At 39.7% G+C, this 15,968-nt stretch overlaps 1 protein-coding gene across 1 annotated transcript in view; it reads left to right on the forward strand.

The window, feature by feature from the left end:
• RASGEF1C (RasGEF domain family member 1C) overlaps window positions 1-14,740 on the forward strand; it is an 83,447-nt gene extending 68,707 nt beyond the window's left edge. The window contains exons 10-13 of the mRNA XM_020998838.2: window positions 2,703-2,798; window positions 6,935-7,058; window positions 13,765-13,837; window positions 14,284-14,740. Of these exons, the coding sequence (XP_020854497.1) occupies window positions 2,703-2,798; window positions 6,935-7,058; window positions 13,765-13,837; window positions 14,284-14,308 (318 nt within the window). The 3' untranslated portion in view covers window positions 14,309-14,740. The remainder of the gene's footprint in view (window positions 1-2,702; window positions 2,799-6,934; window positions 7,059-13,764; window positions 13,838-14,283) is intronic.
• Window positions 14,741-15,968: the final 1,228 nt, after the last annotated feature.

Here is a 15,968-nt window from a genome sequence, read left to right on the forward strand (position 1 = left end):
AACAACGTCTGACTCCAGAGCTTGTGCACACTCAGTCTGGGTTCCACAAATCTTGATTGACAAGTTGTGATGGCCACCTCCCACTCTTTTTTTTGTTTTTGTTTTTTGCTAGGCAATGGGGTTAAGTGACTTGCCCAGGGTCACACAGCTAGTAAGTGTCAAGTGTCTGAGGCTGGATTTGAACTCAGGTCCTCCTGACTCTAGGGCCGGTGCTCTATTATGCCCCCTAGCTGCCCCCTGCCTCCCACTCTTTTACCCAGGGCCCCAGAATTTCCCGTGCATTCTTACCTGAGTCTATAGAGGTGGACTTTGTTCTCCTTGCTGATACACACAATGAGGTGTTATTATTACAGTAGGCTACAAGGCGAATGTTCATAATACCACTTGCTGTGGGCAGCAGGGCAGACCTGCCTGGGCCTTCTCTATCTCACATGCTTTAGCTGGTAGAATTTGACTTGTGTTACAGAGTCCCAGAGGACAATTCAGTTCCAGCTGTGAGTAGGTACTCAGGCTGGTAGGTTTAGGGAGACTGTATAGAGTGCTAGGTTCTTATAGTGACAAGTATACTGGATTAGAGGCCAGAGGACCTGTGTTCAAATCCTAGTACTGCCACTTACTACTTGTGTGACTTGTGTCACTTAACAAATTCCCAAGAACCCTGGAAATAGTGGCTTTAAATAATGAAGTCAAAGATGAAACATTGTCTTGTTTGCCCCTGTACCCTAAGGACCACAGGACTTTCTCATCTGACTTACCGCTGAAACTTTCCATATGGATTGTCTTACTCATTAGAACATGGGCTCCCTGACAGTGGTGTTTTCTGTGTGTATCCCCAGGACATAGCACAGTACTTTGCACATAGTAAGATGCTTTATTCATTCATTGGGCAGCTAGGTGGTACAGTGGATAGAGTTTCTGGACAACTCATCTTTCTGAGTTCAAATCCTGCCTCAGATGTTTACTAGCTGTGTGACCCTGGGTAAGTCACTGAACCTTGTTTCCCTCAGTTTCCAAATCTGTAAAATGAGTTGGAGAAGAAAATGGCATACCACTCCTGTATTTCTGCCGGGAATTTCCCAAATGAGATCACAAAGAGCCAAACATGACTCAAACAATCCAACGATAAAATTCATTCATTCAACTTCTGTGGGCCATAATTTCCTCATCAGTAAAAATGAAAGAGTTGAATTATATTATCTCCATAGTCCCTTCGAATTTTAAATCTTTAGGTCCCTGAATGCCCTTAAGCAAATCCCTATTCAGAGCATGTGGGCTGAAGATAAGTGAACTCACAAACACTGCATTATAAGCTCTATAACCGTTTTTTGCTTACATTTCTTAAACGTATTCCCTAGAGCCAGTTGATAAGGTGGAGGAATATCCCAGAAGCCTTGTCATTGTTGGGAACAAGTTTCATCGATCAAGAGTCTGAAAATCTATTTCCAAGTGCTGACTCTGACACTGACTAACCTTGTATGAAACTGAACATATCACTTTCTCCTTTCTAAGACTCAGTTTCTTCAACTGTCAAATAAAGACAATAATCCCTTGCCTACTTCCTGGGCAGAACTATAAGTAGGGTGGGACAGCGGGACCTTTGCTTGAGGGTGGTAAAATTAAGAGAAGCTGCCACTTCTACTCATTCAGCAGCACAGAAACAGCTAAGCTTAGCTCAGTAATAATTAGTTAAGAGTAGGAGACTCCCAGATGGAATACAAAACATGCCCACCTTCTACCATGCCCCAAGTGAGTTCTCCTCTATAGTGCAGTGGCCCTGCTAGATCTCTGGGTCTGTTTCCCTCACCCCAACTGAATTTTCATAAAAAGTAGATTTAAATATTTATAGCAGCTCTTTTGTGGTGGCTAAGAATTGGAAATTGAGGGGATGCCCATCAATTGGAGAATGGCTGAATAAGTTCTGATGTGTGATTTTGATGAAATTCTGTTGTGCTATAAGAAATGATGAGTAGGGTAGTGTTCGAAAAACCTGGGAAGATTTCTATAAACTGATACAAAGTGAAGTGAGCAGAACCAGAGCATTATACACAGGAACAATATTGTAACAATAATCACTTGTGACTTAGCAACTCTGATCAGTACAGTGATCCATGACGATTCCAAAGGACCCATGATAAAAAATGCTATCTACCTCCAGAGAGAGAGAGAGAGAGAGAGAGAATTAAGTACATATTGAAGCATACTTTTCCCCCTCTTTGTTTATTTTTCTTCTTCCATCTACAACATGGCTTATGTGGAAATATGTTTTGCACAACCATATGTATAACAGGTATCACATTTCTTGTCTTCTCAATAGGTGGGGAAGGGAGAAGGGAAGAGAGAATTTTGAACTAAAAAATTTTAATTTTTTTCTAAAAAGGTAGATTTAAGGGTATTTTTCATGCTGCTTTCAGCCTCTAAAAGGTTTGTAGCAGTTCTGATTCTAAGGTCACTATGAGGAGCTACTGGTGATGGTGAATGGAAGGTGATTTATAAACTCTGAAGGGCTGTACACAAGGCATGATTGTCATTGTTTCAGCATTTGGCTGTAATTTATGAGAGCAAACAAATTTTGACAGCTACTTGTCAAACTTCTGTTGCATGAGGTAGAAAAGTTTTAGTAACTTTTTTTTTCTTTCAGCTGACTCTCTCTTTCTGATGGAAAATCCTCAGTAAAACTGACTCCTCTCTCCTTTCCTTTACAGATAGTCATTCCTTTCTTCAGCCTGCTAATCAAAGACATATACTTTTTGAATGAAGGATGTGCCAACCGCCTTCCAAATGGACACGTCAACTTTGAAGTAAGATTGAAAACCTCTCCTGTACCTCTCTGTCTCTGGCACTCTGCCCAGTATTGAACTCAGCTTCCATCATCCCAACAAAGCAATCAAACCACAAGCATTTGTTAAGTGACTACTGTATACCGGGCACTATGGGCTACAAATAGAAAGAATGAAATGGTCCTGTGTCTTTTATCAAGGGAGACAAGTACCTATAGAGATATATACTTTATAGGGAAGATAATCAATACAAATAAATGCAAGATGGTTCAAATTTTTTATGAGAAAACAGGCTCAGAGAAATGAAATTACTTTTTTTCTGAGATGAATACACAGCTAAGTAAGGGGGAAGCCAGTTTACATTAGAAGATGAACTCCGATGATCACATACAGTCCATCAAGAGTTTGATATTTTTATTTTGAATTTAAATACCCTTCAAAAAAGAGCATTTCTATGAGCACAACAGAACACGAAAAGGGAATTAAATACAAAACCAAAGAATACTTTATATGCTGCTTCATTTTTTTAAACTATGTAAGAAATTCCGCAAAATACTTTCAAAAACCATCTTGTTTGGACTTTCTGTGGCATTCTTTTGTTTTCTTCTATGCACTTAAAAAATGTGTTTGCCATCTTCCTTTTTTTTTTATGTTACTATTACTAACTTATCCTTTCCCAACAAACCTCCCCTCCTCAGTTTAAAAAAAAAGGAAAAGAAAAACCCTTATAACAAATAAACATAGTCGAGCAAAATGATTCCATTTAGTGTCAATGTCTATAAATGTATGTCTGTTCCTGTGCCTTGAGTCTATCACCTCTCTGTTACAAGGTGGATAATATGGTTCATGATAGGTCCATTGGAAACATGCTTAGTCATGGTGTTGATCAGAGTTCTTAAGCTTTTCAGAGTTATTTTTCTTTTCAGTTTAGTTATCCATGTCCAGGGGCAGCCAAGTGGCACAGTGGATAGAGCTTCTGACCTGGTGTCAGGAACATCTGAGTTCAAATTCAGCCATAGACACTTACTAGCTGTGTCACTTCATCTCTTTTGCCTCAGTTTCCCCACCTGTAAAATAAGTACAATAATAATCACCTACCTGACAGTGTTGTTGTGAGGACTGAATGAGAAAATAAGATAATAATTGTAAAGCACTTAGCACAGTGAGTTCTATATAAATATTAGCTATCATGAATTGTTCTCCGAGTTGTATGAACTTCACTCTGCATTAGTTCATACTACCCAGGATTCTCTGGGAAAAAAATGCCTTTTGTTATTTCTTACAGCATAGTATCATTCCATCACATTCATATACAATTTGTTCAGCCATTCCCTAATTGATTGGAAACCCCTTAGATTCCAGGTCTTTGAATTTTTCTCCTTCTTTTGATTCCCCACCCCCCTCCTGCCCCATTTCAGGATCAGAAAAGTGTTTTTGGTGACTGTTTCTTCCCTGGTATTCTATCTTCCCTCTTAACATCATCTACATCCCTCCTTGCTTCCCTATTGAGTTTGGTTTCTACACCAAACTGTGTGTATATGTGTATGTGTATATGTTTGTATGTGTAAATGTATTCAGCCCCTCTTTGTTTAAGACAGAGCGAGGTTGATCTGATGCCCAGTCCCCCATCCCTTTTGTACACTCTTTTCCTTGTACTTCCCATTTATGAGGAATAGCAAGCTCTACCCCGCTTCTTCCTCCTCTCTCTACCGCTATACTCCTTCCTTTGATGTTCTTTTCTCTTTCTCCTCTTCAGGTTCTCAGAACAGAACCAGTCCACCCCAGATCCTCTGTTTTTTTTTTGTTTAATTCCTTCAGTATTCTTTGGCGATATTAAGGATCTGAAAGGATACTTGTTTCTTCTTCCCCATTAGAATGTTAGCACCACAACATCATATAGTCCCTTCCAATTGCTCAAATAAATTTACTTTTCTAGATTTCTCTTGACTCATTTGAATTTCAAAATTCCTGTCTAGCTTTGGTCTTTTTCTCAGAAATGCTTAAAAATACTCTGTTCCATTAAGGATTTTTTTCCCCCTCTGTCGGATTATGCTCACTTTTGCAAGGTAACATTCTTGGTTATAAACTTATTTATTTTGTCTTTTTGGAGTACTAGATTCCAATATCTTTTCTTTTTGTTTTTTTTTAAGACAATTGGTGTTAAGTGACTAGCCCAGGGTCACACAGCTAGTAGGTGTCAAGTGTTTGGTCTGAGGCTGGATTCAAACTCAGGTCCTCCTGACTTCAGGGCCAGTGCTCTATCCATTGTGCCACCTAGCTGCCCCCTTCTTTTTCTTTTTAGAAGCTACCACATCTTATATGATTTTGACTATGGTTCCTTGGTATTTGAACTGCTTTTTTCTGGCTGCCTAATAATATTTTCTTTTATATGAAAGCTCTGGATATGGGCTATGACATTTCTGGAACTTTTCATGTTTTCTTTCAGGTGATCAGTGGTTTCTTTGTATCTTTACTTTGGCTTCAAATCAGATCTGGGCAATTTTTATTTGTGATTTCTTATTCAGGGTTTTTTTTTTAATCGGTTTTTAGGGAATCTGATCATTATTAAATTATCTCTCCTTGACCTGTTTTCTAGATAAGTTATTTTTTATATCAGCTTACATTTTCTTCTTCTCTTTTGTTTCAATCTGTTTATTTTGTTCTAGTGTTTCTTGCTCTCTCATGGAATCATTGATTTGTTTGGTCTATTCTGGTTTTTACAGAGTCCATTACTTTGTTTAGGTTTACCACTTTGTCTTCTAAGTTATTTATTCTCCTCTTCACTTTTTCCTTAAGATCTTTTATTTTATTATCTCTTGGCCTAATTTCTTCTGATTATTCACATAGTCCTTATAGAAATCCATTTTCCCCTCTTTGAGTCACTTCCTACATTGGTACAGAGCTATTCTCTCTTTTTTCGGGCTATCTCTAGAATTACAATTTTTTATATTGATCAATGTCTCCATTAGCTTACCAATTTCTCCATGTTTAGTTCCTGAAGAGGAGCTTTATACCAAACCAAACTCTACACCCCTACCTCGCTATCCTTTTGCAGTGGGTGGGCAGTCCTGCTTGTTCTCCCCTTGGGTCACTTGTAGTTTTGCCCTCACCTCCTTCTACTAGGGTTAGGACACATTGGATCTTTGAGGTTCAGAGCACTGTACCTTCAGAGCCCTTCTGGCATCACAGAACAAAGTTGTAGGGTCCTTAGAGCCCTTGTGTATCCAAGTCTGACCTAAATTCATACTGGTTACTATCTCATCCCCACTAATCCCTTTTGTTCTATGGGTGAAGGGAGGGGAGAACACCTCAGTTGTAATTTTCCAACCACCCTGGAGCTTTCTCAAGGAACCCCTTATATATTACTGCCTCTAGACAAAGAGCCATACAGGTTACATGTGGCTCTCTCTGGTCCTTCTCTGCTCACCTTAGAAGGCGAAGGGATTGTTTGTCTGTGCTGGCACTGGCTTTTTTGACATCCTCTTTTCCTATTGGGCTGCTGACTTTTGTGCATTTCTGGAGTAGAAGTCATTTAATGTAGTTTCTCAATGGATTTCTTGAACATTATTCAATCTGATGTGAATTTTTCAGTTTTTGCTAGACAAGTTATAGAAGATAAAGAGTTTAGATTAATCAATCATCAGGTATTAATTAAGCACCTACTATGTGTCAAGTACTGTGCTAGTCACTAGAGTCACAAATTTAAAAATAAAATAGTCCCTGCCCCTAAGAAACATATATTCTACCAGGGAAAAGAATACATACATTCATACACATTACACACACACACACACACAACAACACACACACACACACATTAATGCATGCACTACCAGATGGGGGCATCAAGAAAGGCTTCATGTAAGAGATAGTTCTTAAGCTAAGCTTTGGAGGAAGCCAGGAATTGTAAGAGACAGAGGCAAGGCAGAAGTGCATGCCAGGCATGGGGAAACGGTCTGTGTGTGCGAAGGCTCAAGATGGGATAAAATGCCAACAAGGAGGCCAGGGTGGCCAGACAATAGAGTCCACAAAGGGGAATAATGCATAGTAAGACTAGAAAGGTAAGCTGGAGCCCAACTGTGAAGGACTTTAAATGCCAAACCAAGAAGTTTATATTTGTGTCCTATCAACTTTTTTTAAAAAATCATTCCTCCTAGAAATTTCTGGAGCTGGCTAAACAAGTTGGGGAATTTATAACATGGAAACAAGTGGAATGCCCATTTGAACAAGATCCCAACATCACCCACTACTTACACACAGCTCCCATCTTCACGGAGGATGGTAAGTAGTCCCTTTTCTCCCCTTATACATGGCATATGACTCTGTCTTTGTCTCTATTTTCATCTTCTTCTTCCTCTTCTTCTTTTTCTTCTTTTTCTTCCTCCTCCTCCTCCTCCTTTTTCCTTCTTCTATTATTATTATGATTATACCACTATCCTTACCCCCTTTATCTCAACAATTACATAAGCTACATAGCCTTGTCCTAGACAGGGCAGGAAATATTCCTTCTCTAGTCACAGCCCTGACCTCTCTTGTCCCAGAAATTGCTCTCATAAGTCATGCCTCATAGACTCAGCTGTTCTATGGGATAAGAATCCTACTTGATGCTGTCACCTCTAACCCCCTTGAGATAAGTTTTCCCCTTTTGAGATGAGTTTTAAAAGACGTGCTTTTGGACCCTCAGTTCAGAATAATATTATGAACCAAATTCTAGCCTTTTCCCACATCTAGGACCTAGATTGGCAGAGCTAAAAGAGGTCTTAGAACACAGAGTATGAGAACTAGAAGGGACTGTAAAGTAGAATGTAGCAAGTCATAACTACAAGACCTCTTGGCACTATCCCCTTATTTTATTGATGAGGAAGAAATTGAAGGCTAGTAAGTTGAAGTGACTTCTTCCGGGTCACACAGATGGTTGGAGTGTGGCCAAGTTTCCTGACTCCAGCTGTCAAAATCCTGATGGTTTCACTTTAGTATAGTTTCTCTCATCAGAGCAACATTGATGATTCTCTTTCCTTTTGAAGTTTTTTTGGGCCCATCCAAGTTAATCAGGGTAGGCATCTGTGCCTCCCCAGAATTCATGAAAGTCACAACATAGCAAGGAAAATTAGGCTTAGCAGATTGCCTAAAAGCAGTCATTAACATGATTAAAGGGAGAGGGAGAAGCCAGGCTAACCGTAGCCAGGCTTAGTGTCCTGAGGGGAGGTAGGTGGAAGATGTGGCTAACTCCTGCTAGCCTTCAAAGGTTACCAGGCAGGAATAGGAACTAACCTCTTTGCCCTTCATTACTTCCACTCTCTTTTCTCCCATTACGAGGCCAGTTCAAATTAGCTTCAAGAAGAGGACCACATTTTAAGTCAATAGGACACCCACTAAAGCAGAAATGCAGGGAGAAGATGAAGGAGAGGGAAAGTCAGAGCTGATCCGATTATAAGCCCACAGAGAAAAAAAAATGCCCCAGTTTAGATTAATCAATCATCAGGTATTAATTAAGCACCTACTATGTGTCAAGTACTGTGCTAGTCACTAGAGTCACAAATTTAAAAATAAAATAGTCCCTGCCCCTAAGAAACATATATTCTACCAGGGAAAAGAATACATACATACATACACATTACACACACACACACACACACACACACACACACATATTAATGCATGCACTACCAGATGGGGGCATCAAGAAAGGCTTCATGTAAGAGATAGTTTCATTATGTATTCCATAATGAAAAGGAAGGAATAGTAAGGGATGTGGGAGGAAGTATGTGTCTATAGACCAGAAGGAACCACAGAGTGCACAGCTGTTCCACAGCTCACCAGAATGAGAAATGTACAGGTGCACTTTGGGTTTAGGCAAGTTAAGGATAGTTCTAATGTTTGTTAAAAAAATGTTTTTTAAAATTAAAAAAAAATATAAGATCCATTTAAATTCAGTAGGGGAGCCTGTTGACTTTTTTTAAACAAATTTTTATTATTTTTCTTTATTAAGCAAATATGTTGGATTTGGAGTCAGAAGACCTGGGTTCAAATTGCATATCTGTGTGAGGTCCGAGTGACCTCACACGGGTCAATTAAGCTCTCTGAGCCTGTTTCCTTTTCTGTAAAATGGGGGGGGGGTGGATTAAATGACCTCTGAGTTCCCTTCTAGCTCAGAATCTCTGATCTTATGGATTTAATTTTTGCCCTACAAAGGGATTCAAAATATTTATAATTTTAGAATACTGTAACATGCAAATAGTAACAACTAATTGTGGTTTCTTCATTTATCCCCTTTCAATCTTCTAGATTACTCATTCCTATGTATGTAATTACCTAGCTATGACCAATATATATATATATATATATATATGTTGTTCTTTTCATACTTTTCTTCATCATTGTATAATGGAAATCATCACCCTTAAGTATGTCTGTTTCATAAACTCAAATTTTTACATAGCAGGTTTTCTTAAATTGGGACACACCTATGCAGAAAGAATCTAATTTACAATTAAGTTGTATTACAAAAGTTCACTTGTAAATTGGTTGGCAGATTGGCAGATTTAACAATAAAATTAATGCTTCATATAGTGGTTTAGTTCCTAGACTCTTTAAACTAAAATAAAACCCTCTTCCACTATAACTGAAAAAAAAACCTATTCATTTGCAGCGAAAAATAATAGAAAACAATACAGTTGTACATGATCAGCATGTCTACTACACACCAATAATCATTTGAATAGCTTACATTTGTATAGTGCTTTAACATTTGCAAAATACTTTAGAAATTTTATCTCATTTTATCCTTATAACAACTGTGGGAGGTGTTTTTGTTCAGTCATTTCAGTCATGTGCTACTCTTCGTGACACCGTTTGAGGTTTTCTTGGCAAAGATACTGGAGTGGTTTGCCATTTTCTTTTCCGGGGCAAACTGGGGCAAACCCTGAGAGGTAGGTACTATTGTTATCTCATTTCCAGATAAGGAAACTGAGGCAGACAGGTTAAGTGACTTGCCCAGGGTCACAGGCCAAATTTGAACGCAGGTCTTCCTAATGCCATGTAAGGTGCTCTATCCACTATGATTTTTCAGGATTTGAACTGAAGTTCAACTGTAGGTCCAGTGTTCTATCCATTAAACCACCTAGCTGCTACAGGGGTTAAATAGGCTAATGGGAGCTAGCCTAGGAATGTAATGTCACGTCTGTGAAGGGAAGCATGATGTTGTAAGTGGCAAGAAAGGAACATGAAAATGAATGGTAGGGAGAGAGATGAAGAGACCTAAAAGAACTCAGTAATAGAAAAGGTATGCGGAAGCTTGCCATTAAGGGGGAGGAGTCAGCACATGCACAGAGACTGAAGGTGGGGCTGGGTTTCCATTTGCCACCTTCTCTGAATCCCTACCATCTGGCATCTCTGGACCCCCACCACCAGACCTATCCTAGATCAAACCCTTGGGACTCATATTCCAACATCCATCCTGCCCCCAAAAGGGAATAAGTCAATGACCGCAGCAAAGGAAAACAACGTTAAAATCTTTCAAAACAATGACTAATCATGAGTTAAGAGGAGTGATGGGGAAACACACAAACTCCCTTTCCTCAGCAGAAGGGTGGAGGACAACAGGTGTGGAATGAGGCCTACATTGTCAGATGTGGCTAATAAAACACTGATTTATTTTCATTAGTTATACTTCATTATGTTCTATTGTGGGACTAGGGAGCGGGATGGTTGCTAGAAAATAATACTAATGGGAAAAAAGAGCATCAATAAAATACTCATTAAATCTTAAAATAGTGTCTTCCCGTAAGAAAATTACTACACTCGAGTCTTTTTTGGTCATGCCATTTAACATTGTTTTCAGCCTTTAATGCAGTGGCTTTTGTGGAGCCCAAAATAAGGAGAACCAGCTTGCCACAGAAAGCCATGTGTGTATGGGAATGGCTCATTACTGTGTCTGGAAAAAAAAAGGCAATATCTGTTCCCAGTACATTATGGACCATTTGAGAATGTATCACTTTGGCAGCAATAAACCAAATATCAGCAATTGAAAAAAGGGGGTGAGGGGTGAGGTGGAGAGTGTACAAAGCAGTACAAAGAACAGGTCTCATGCTTTCCTTGTCTTTCCCTCCCAACCCCAGGATGCAGCCACAGCAGCTATTTGTGGTCCTAATGACACTGTATGCCCCTGGACAAAGACCTGGGCATATGTTCAGAGTGGGAAATACTTTTTATAGGTCACCTAATCCAATCCCCTTGTTCTCCATACCAGGAATCTGAAGCCCAGTGGGGGAAAAGGGACTTGGTGGTGGTGGTGGTTTTTGAATATATTTTTCTAATTACATGTTAAAACAATGTTTTGATTCATTTTCTTAAATTTTGAGTTTCAAATTCTGTCCCTCCACTCCCCTGTCCCTGAGACAGCAAGAAGTTTGAGAGAGGTTATATATGTGCAATCATGCAAAGCCTAGGAAAGGGACTTGTGAAAGACCACAGAGCTAGGTAGTGTCAGAAATAGGATGTGACCCCAATTCTCCCAAATCTCCAGACTAGTTCTCTTTTCAGAGCCCCATGCCCTTGAATTTAATTGAATTTAATTTAAGGTTAAGTCCCACCTTCACACCCACTTCCCTGCATAGTGTGTGCATGCACACACACACACACACACACACACACACACACACACACACACACAGAGTGTAGCCATACACTGCTGGGCACATGGAAAGAAGGAAACACCTGCCAAAAACACACATGTTTCACTTTGCAGAGAGCTCTCCCCTACAGCATTAGGGATTGGCTGTTGGTATATACTTTGTGTACATCACTCAAGTATCATTAAATTTGGGGAGGTGCTGCTATTTGGCAAGGATACCTAATCACGCTCCTAAACCAAGCACATGGAGGAGGAAAGCTATATTTAATTTTGGTATTTAGGATGGTTAAAGGCTATGTCACTTACTCATATAATTGAAGAAGCCAGCTGTATGCAGATGTGGGTGGTGAGATGCAGCTAGCTTTCATGATTGTCCTGAGTCAGATGCTTCACTGTCAAGTTCATAAAAAAAGTAACAGGAATTAGGCTCTACCTGCAAAGGAGATCCCCTTCTGGGCACCATTTGCTACAATCCTCCAACTTTCATGGGTCTTTACGGAGGATAGACGGAAGGATAAGTGAAGAATCTCAGGGTACTTGATGACTCTTTGGGAACTCAGCAGAGACGGATGGATCTGAGCTCTTGCCACTACTGTTACTTTCACTGCTATGGATTTATTTATACCTTAGATGGTTAACATGTATTGCCCAAAACAAAAACAAAGGAAGTCACCAAAAGTAACACATATCTTTTGCATTTGTTCCTTTTAGCCCCAGTTTCAGAAGGATTTAAGAAAGGGGCATTGGGTAGCAGCCAATAGATAGGGCCAGGAATAGGAAGGAGGTAACAGAGGTGGCTGGGAATCTCAGCTGAGTGGTTTCCATTGCACAGGAACTTAGTGTAACAGTCAGGTGGCAAAGCCAAAAAATTCACAGGCAGGAATGGGGCTCAACACGGACACAAGCAGGGTCACAGGCAGGGAGAGAACAGAGGCCCTGGGGTGAATAGGACAGGCAGGAGTGATCAACAAGATAATTATCAGAGCCAGGAGAAGGAACCTGAGGTAGCACTGGGGATGATTCCCCAGCAGGGGATAGATGAATGCCTTTGTCTGGGATAGATTTCAGCTTCCTTAAGCATCTTCTCTATGTGCTGGTCCTTACATGCCTTAAGGGGCCCTCTGCTCAAATCCAATGGAATGGCTTCTGTCCTTTGGGCTGGAGGAGGTCCAGCTGGGCCCAGAAGGGAGCTGAAGCTTCTTCCTTATCCCAACATCTTATCTGCCCTATTCTTTCCTAATAGCCAAAAGCCCCTGAATACTAGAGCCCTGATAGTGTTGATGATGATAAACATAGAAACCGTTTCTTTTAATTCCATCCATATAGGGAGGGACATCATCATTCTATATGCTTTCCTGCTTCATTTGACAGGAGCCTCATAGTATCTCTGCCCACAGATACTTCTCCTTACATGGTGAATCCTTATTTGTGGGACTGTAAGCAAGACATTCAATCCTGCTCAGCCTAAGCTTCCTCATCTGTAAAATGGGGGGGAGGGGTTGAGAGGAGAAGGGAGGTATGCTGACACTTCCTTCTGTGCAGGGTATGTAGAACAAAGAACCTTTGTAAACTGCAAATCGCTGTTTAAATTTTAGTTGTTGTTCAGTTATTTTCAGTCCTGTCTGACTCTCTGTGATCCCATTTGGAGTTTTCTTGGCAAAGATACTGGAGTAGTTTTCCATTTCCTTCTCCAGCTCAGTTTACAGATGAGGAAATGGAGGCAAACAAAGTTACATGACTTGCCCAGGGTCACACAGCTAGTGTCTGAGGCCAGATTTGAACTCAGGAAGATAAGTAGTCCTAACTTCAAGCACGGTACTCTATCTATCCACTGCACCACCTAGCAGCCCTGCTGTTTAAATACCAACTACTTAATAAACTGGTTTCCTATAGGCTGATCTACTTGTGTGGGAAAAATGAAATTCTTTCTTAAATGCATTCTGGAAGCTGTGCAGTAGACTGAACTGAACTGGGATGTCAAGAGACTTGGTTTCTAGTACTGACTCTGCCCCCTTGGTCAAGTCCCTGGGCCTCATGAGGGTCCCTCCTTTGTGAATTGAGGGGATTGGATTAGACAACCTCTATGCATCCTTCCAGCTCTAAAACTCAGTGACCTCTAATTAAACAGATAAATCTATTACTGGTCTCCCTTTGATGTTTCTTCCTTTATAATTAGCATTTTGAAGTCGTGAACACTTCTTTTTTTTAGTATATAACCAAATGAGGCACTGTTTACCAAATAACTGATAACAAATCATATAAACATAGAAATGTAATACAACAGAGTGGAGTCCTACATGAAACAAAAAAGCAAGAAAATTTCAGGGATCTAATTATAAATCCCTTTCTGTCTAGGTCTTTATCTGGCTTCTTATGAAAGCGAAAGCCCAGAGAACCAAGTAGAAAAAGAGAGGTGGAAGTCTTTAAGGTAATCATTCCTTTTCTAACCCCTTTCACTAATGCTCATGTCTACAAAAATCTAATACTCAAATTATTTTAACTTATCTTCAGTACTCTGACTCTAGAGGATATGTGTCAGAAATGTTTCACAATGGGTAATGAGAATTATTCGAAAGACTTCTCGACAGCGTTTCTTCTGTGGCTGGACAGATAATAGCATTGTTTTAATCACTATATACAAAGTAGAATCAATATAATAAAAAACTAAATGCCAAAGAAATTTTTTAATTTTTAAAAATTTTTAATTCATTTTAAGCTTAAATGCAAAATGAGAAAAAAAAGAGCATTTCCATGTGCACAGCAAAATAAAGGATTCAATATAAAACCATAAATTCAAAGAAATTTTTTAAAAATCCGAAAGAGTAACCATAAAGGTTTTGTTTCATCTTTGTCTATAAATGTTTCAAATTGCAGATCTACTATTTTAGGAAAGACTTGAAGAACAAAGAACTGACAAAGTAGGAAAAGAAAAAAAAACAGCAAAAATACTTTGCACTACTGATTCCAAAGATGCCTATTGGGGATTTAGGTGTCAATTTCTTTCTCTTTTTTTGATGAACCGCAAAACATGATGAACTGCATTCTCTGCTGAAATTGACAGCATTCTGCACAATTCTCCTTTTCTAAACTCTTATATCCTGGAAACAACAGTGGCTTTCTGCCACTCCTACCCAGGGGCACCAAGACTGCCTGGGTTGATGGTTCCCTTGTCTCTGAAGACAAGAGAGTCATGTCACGGTGCTACGCCGAAGCTTTGCGAAGCTACATGATCAAATGGAAACAAAAAAGCCTTCAGTAGGTGCTTCAAGAAGCAGCCTGTAAGTGTGTTCCCAGGACCATGAAATGTCACTAATGTGTCTAATTCTATTCAGTCTTGAATGAAAACTTTGTCCTCCAACTGGGATAACCAGCCTAGTTGGGTAATGAGTGCATTGCAGTCAAACAACACCAACCAAGACAAAGGACCTGGGGAGCCTTGATATCACAAACACAACGCCATGGGAACTGTCTATTCATGGCTTTCTTCCTTAATCGTTGCTTCTCTTTCTGGAACTCAAAGCAGAAGATTGGTTGAGCATGAAATAATACTGGCTGCATCAATTGTACCTTCAGCTTCTGCTGATGAAGCACATTGCTCTGAGAGATGGGTTTACCTCTAATTAAGGCATGTGGGTCATTCCCTGGTTCTGCTGATGCTAAGAAATCTCTTCCATGACATATGATGAAATATAACTGTGTGAAACAGGTCAGTGGACCAAAACTGATTTCACTTAGTAGATAACTCATAGGTTAAAATTAGTGGAGTTTAGTTCTGATGTGATATCTGTTGTTTAAAAAAATATATATTTATCCCTTGGATCTGAGAGAACATGGTATAAATACCCATAACATCAAGTTAGAAGGAAGAATCTAGTATCTCAGGGCTCCTAAATAGTCACTGTTATTGGAGATGGAGATAGAATGTGCTTACCATTTCCTCTCCATAAGGATTCATGTTGTATAGACTATAACATGCGCAAAACAATCATGCACTTACAAGAAATAAATGGAATACCATCCTGTGATGTAATTAACATATCTGCCGCATTCACTCACACGCTACACTAATAACCCATATTCGTATTATTTTTGTTCCATGGATTATAGAGCATAGTTCTGTACCTGGGGAAATGAACAGTCCACGGAACAATTGAACCAATCGCTTTGACCATTTTAATGATCAATAAAGATTGCCTCATTGAGCAGAATTGGCCATGATGATGTCCAGTCAATTAGGAACAGCCATGTTCAGAGGCTGCATTTGGACCCAGACAAACACAAAGCCCATATTTCTTGGAAAATTTGGCCAAAATGTCCAGTGAAATGGGATCATTTTGCTGCTGCTGCTGTAATGAACTGGTTGAAAGTCTAGATATGTCCGGGGGCTACGTATTAGCCCATGCCTTTGGTGAGTAGTTGTCCAGGGCAGGAATCCTGTGTTTTCATGGATGTTCTAGTAGCATATCCAAATATTGTTTGCCTCCCCACGCATCTGGCTGTTTTTGTTGCCCCATTAATGAAAAGCACAGGATGCACAAAGCCCTACTGTCGCCTGGTGC

The sequence above is a fragment of the Phascolarctos cinereus genome, unplaced genomic scaffold (genome assembly GCF_003287225.1).
Source record: "Phascolarctos cinereus isolate Bilbo 61053 unplaced genomic scaffold, phaCin_HiC Scaffold_2;HRSCAF=192, whole genome shotgun sequence".
NCBI lineage: Eukaryota > Metazoa > Chordata > Mammalia > Diprotodontia > Phascolarctidae > Phascolarctos > Phascolarctos cinereus.